The 4562-nt window shown below is 54.5% G+C and overlaps 1 protein-coding gene across 1 annotated transcript in view; it reads right to left on the reverse strand.

Moving 5' to 3' along the window:
* The window catches only part of LOC114070993 (ubiquitin carboxyl-terminal hydrolase CYLD-like), a 12384-nt gene continuing 7822 nt past the window's right edge, over positions 1 to 4562 (reverse strand). The window contains exons 11-14 of the mRNA XM_027908645.1: positions 4272 to 4380; positions 4028 to 4146; positions 1459 to 1669; positions 1 to 205 (exon numbers count right to left, since the gene is read on the reverse strand). Coding sequence (XP_027764446.1) covers positions 21 to 205; positions 1459 to 1669; positions 4028 to 4146; positions 4272 to 4380 — 624 coding nt within the window. The 3' untranslated portion in view covers positions 1 to 20. The remainder of the gene's footprint in view (positions 206 to 1458; positions 1670 to 4027; positions 4147 to 4271; positions 4381 to 4562) is intronic.

Here is a 4562-nt window from a genome sequence, read left to right on the forward strand (position 1 = left end):
ATTCCCGAGGCCGCTCCGTGTCACTTGTAGAGGGCCATTTTCCGGCTCTGGAACAGGTACATGTAGGCGTCACAGAAGAGCCTCTTGGCCACTCCATCCATCTCCCGAGGCTGCTCCAGGGCCAGCTCAGCCAGGGGCAGTTCCAGGTATTTGGCGACCTCCGGGCACAGCGTCACCGCGGGAATGTTGAAGCCGCTCTCGCCGCCTGGAGAGGGGGGGGGAAGGAGGGAAGACCAAGCTCAGATCCCGAAGGATGAGATCCACTCGTGCTTTTGCTTCCCAAAAGGACGGGAAGAGGTGGGATGAGGGGAGAACATCCACGTTCCAGGGTCTGAAGGGGCTCCAGGAGAGCTGGAGGGGGAATTGGGATGAGGGGTGGAGGGACGGGACACAGGGAATGGCTGCCCAGGGTTAGGGGGGATATTGGGAAGGAATTCCTGGCTGGGAGGGTGGGGAGGGGTTGGGATGGCATTCCCAGAGAAGTTATGGCTGCCCCTGGATCCCTGGAAGTGTCCAAGGAAAGCTTGGAGCAACCTAAGATAGTGGGAAGTGTCCCTTCCCATAGAAAGGGTGTTGGAATTCCTTGACCTCCAAAATTCCCTTCCAACCCAAACCATTCCATGATAAGAACAAAGTGGGAAGGAACAGGAGAACAATCCATGCCCAGCTGGGTCTGGGATTAAATCCCTGTGTTTGAACGTAGCCAGAGGATGGAATCGCTGAAATAATTCCCACCTTGGCCTGGCCATGGATGGAATCTCTGGAATAATTCCCACCTTGGCCTGGCCATGGATGGAATCTCTGGAATAATTCCCACCTTGGCCTGGCCATGGATGGAATCACCTGGAATAATTCCCACCATGGTCTGGCCATGGATGGAACCACCTGGAATAACTCCCACTTTTCCCTGGGATCTAATTCAATGGAAGCAAGATCCAGGGAGAGACTGAACTCCCTTTGTGCTGAGAGCCCAGAAATCCAACAATCCCCTCCTGTGCTCCCAACACATCCCTTAGTTTGGGCTTCCCTCCGGCCCCTCATCCCGCTTGGTGGAGTCCTGGGATCACATCCCTGCTGGGAAGGCTCTGGGATCGGAGCACGCTGGCCACATCCCAGATTTATCCAAAGGGATAAATTTATCCAAAGGGATAAATCTGGACCCTGCCGGCCCTGCCCTCAAACCCCTTCTCGGCTCTCCCCGAGAGAACAAGGACAAGGATTTTATCCCGATTTTCCCAAGGCAGGGAGTTACTTTATCCCGATTTTCCCTTCCAGGGAGAGCTCAGAAGTGGTTGGGTTATTTTTTTTGGTTTTTTGTTTTTTTTTCCTGGATGGGAAGATCCCAACAGGCAGGATCCCAGGCGGCTCTCTTGGGAAGAGCAGGAGCGGGAGCCGCACAGAAGGACCAAAGCAGGGGCAGGGAATTCCCTGGGGAATTCCCGCATTCCCGGGGCTCACCGTGCCGGTCGGCCATGCTGTCGAAGAACATCCAGTGCTGGGGGCCGGGGCCGTAGCGCACGAAGGCCACGTAGTGACTGGTCTCGATGCACAGCACCGCGAACAGCTCCAGCCGCTCCCGAGGGATCCGCCCGCCCTTCCAGCCCCGGAATTCCGCCGGGAGCCGCAGGAGAGACGGGCGGTGCCCCCCGCGCCGGGGGTGGGAATGGACCTGGGGGAGAGGGGGGGATGAGGTTGAGGGAGGGTGGGAATGGTGATGAGGGGTGGGAATGGTGCTGAGGGGCGGGAATGGTGCTGAGGGGTGGGAATGATGCTGAGGGAAATGATGGAAATGATCCCGAAGGAGGTGAAGGGAATGATCCTGAGCGAGGAGATGGGAATGATCCTGAGGGAAATGATGGGAATGATGCTGAGGGAGGGTGGGAATGCTGCTGAGGGAAATGATGAAAATGATCCCGAGGGAGGTGAAGGGAATGATCCTGAGCGAGGAGATGGGAATGATCCTGAGGGAGAAGACAGGAATGATGCTGAGGGAGAACACGGGAATGGTCCTGAGGGGATGGGAATGATGCTGAGGGAGGGAATTGGAATGATCCTGAAGAGATGATGGGAATGATCCTGAGGGAGGGGTGGGAATGATGCTGAGGGAGGGTGGGAATGGTCCTGAGGGGATGGGAATGGTGCTGAGGGAGGGAATGGGAATGATCCTGAGGGAGGGGTGGGAATGATGCTGAGGACGATGATGGGAATGATGCTGAGGGGATGGAAATGATGCTGAGGGGAGGAGGTGGGAATGATCCTGAGAGAATTGGAATGATCCTAAAGAGATGATGGAAATGATGCTGATAAAGAGATGGGAATGATCTCAAGGGTGGGGACAGGAATGATCCTGAGGGGATGGGAATGATGCTGGGGAAGGGGTGGGAATGATCCTGAGGAAGGAGTGGGAATGATCCCAAGGGAGGGGATGGGAATGATCCTGGGGGAGGGTGGGAATGATGCTGAGGGAAGAGACAGGAATGATCTCGAGGGAGGGAATTGGAATGATCCTGAAGAGAGAATGGAAATGATGCTGAGGGAGAAGATGGGATTGATGCTGAGGGAGGGTGGGAATGGTCCTGAGGGGATGGGAATGGTGCTGAGGGAGGTGAAGGGAATGATGCTGAGGGAAATGATGGAAATGATCCCGAGGGAGGTGAAGGGAATGATCCTGAGCGAGAAGATGGGAATGATCTTGAGGGAGAAGATGGGAATGATGCTGAGGGAGATGATGGGAATGATCCCGAGGGAGATGATGGGAATGATGCTGAGGAAGCGGTGGGAATGATGCTGAGGGAATAAGAGTGATCCTGAAGAGATGATGGAAATGATCCTGAGGGAGGGATGGGAATGATGCTGAGGGGATGGGAATGATGCTGAGGAAGGATTGGGAATGATGCTGAGGAAGGATTGGGAATGATGCTGAGGAAGATGATGGGAATGATGCTGAGGAAGATGATGGGAATGAAGCTGAGGGGATGGAAATGATGCTGAGGGGAGGAGGTGGGAATGATCCTGAGGGAGATGATGGGAATGATGCTGAGGAAGGGGTGGGAATGATCCTGAGGAAGGAGTGGGAATGATCCCAAGGGAGGGGATGGGAATGATCCTGAGGGAGGGTGGGAATGATGCTGAGGGAAGGGATGGGAATCATCCTGAGGGAGGGAATTGGAATGATCCTGAAGAGATGACGGAAATGATCCTGAGGGAGATGATGGGAATGATCCTGAGGGAAGGGATGGGAATTATTCTAAAGGAAGGGGATATGCTGGGATTGATGGGGGGGGGATGGATTGACCCTGGGAGAGGGGACAGGGGTCACATTCCCAGTGTATTCCCAAATTATCTGACTCCTGGATGGTTGGGAATGCTGTTGTGGCAGCAGCCTGGCAGGAAGAAGCTGGAAGTGGAGCCTGTCACCCTCTGAGAATTGTGGGAATGCTCAGGGGGAGGGATCAGCAGCCAGTTTGTGCAGGATTAAGGGTTTTTTTATGGAATAGATTGGGATTTGTGGGGTTTTATAGAATAGGTTGGGATTTGTGGGGGTTTATGGAATAGGTTGGGATTTGTGGGGGTTTATAGAATAGGTTGGGATTTGTGGGGGTTTATGGAATAGGTTGGGATTTGTGGGGGTTTATGGAATAGGTTGGGATTTGTGGGGGTTTATGGAATAGGTTGGGATTTGTGGGATTTTATGGAATAGGCTGTCCAGAGAACCCGTGGATGTCTCATCCCTAGAAGTGTCCAGGACCAGGTTGGACAGGGCTTGGAGCAACCTGGGACAGTGGGAAGTGTCCCTGCCCATGGCAGGGGGTTGGAATTCCATGCTCCTTAAGCTCCCTCCCAACCTGAGCCATTCCACGATTTTAGGATTCCACGATTCCTCAGGCTCTGTGTAAGCAGAGGGTTCATTCCCTGCGGGAACGACTCCCAGGAGGGAAAGGGGCTCTGTGCCCAACATCCAGGGGAATTCCAGGGAGATTCCAACCCCGTCCGGAGCGGGAATTCCGGGAGCATCCATGGGAAATACCTGTCTGGAGCAGGAGCTGCAGAACTGCTTGAGCCCCGTGGCTGCGAACACCCCATCCTTGAAACATTCCAGGCACTCCAGGGTGGCCACATCTCCACACAGGCAGCATTCCCTGGGACCTGCAGGAAGGAGCCACCAGAGGGCTGGGCCTTTTCCACATCCCACCTCCAAATCCAGGCGGGAATTTTTCCCCCCCCCCCCCCCCACCATCCCGAGAGTTCCCAGCCCGTCATTCCCGACTCACTGTCCAGCAGCAGGTCTGTTATATCCAGCTCCAGGGAAGGGAGGATCTTGCTGAACATTTTATATTCCTTCCCGAAACGGGGCATTTGGATGATGAAGCAGGATGGGATCTGGGTGGGGGGGAAAAAAAAAGGGAAAACACAGAGGGGGGAAAACGGAGTGGGAAGAGGCGGAGCTCGAAGGTTCTCCTCTAAATTTGGGAATGAAGATTTCCCTGCTGAATATTCACGGGATAAAAGGGGGAAAAGGGGGAAAGCTGAGCCCGTTTTCCCAAGCCAGGCTTGGATTCAGG

This window comes from Empidonax traillii, unplaced genomic scaffold, assembly GCF_003031625.1.
Source record: "Empidonax traillii isolate 1590-97213 ecotype Southwest subspecies unplaced genomic scaffold, ASM303162v1 scaffold1777:size77351, whole genome shotgun sequence".
NCBI lineage: Eukaryota > Metazoa > Chordata > Aves > Passeriformes > Tyrannidae > Empidonax > Empidonax traillii.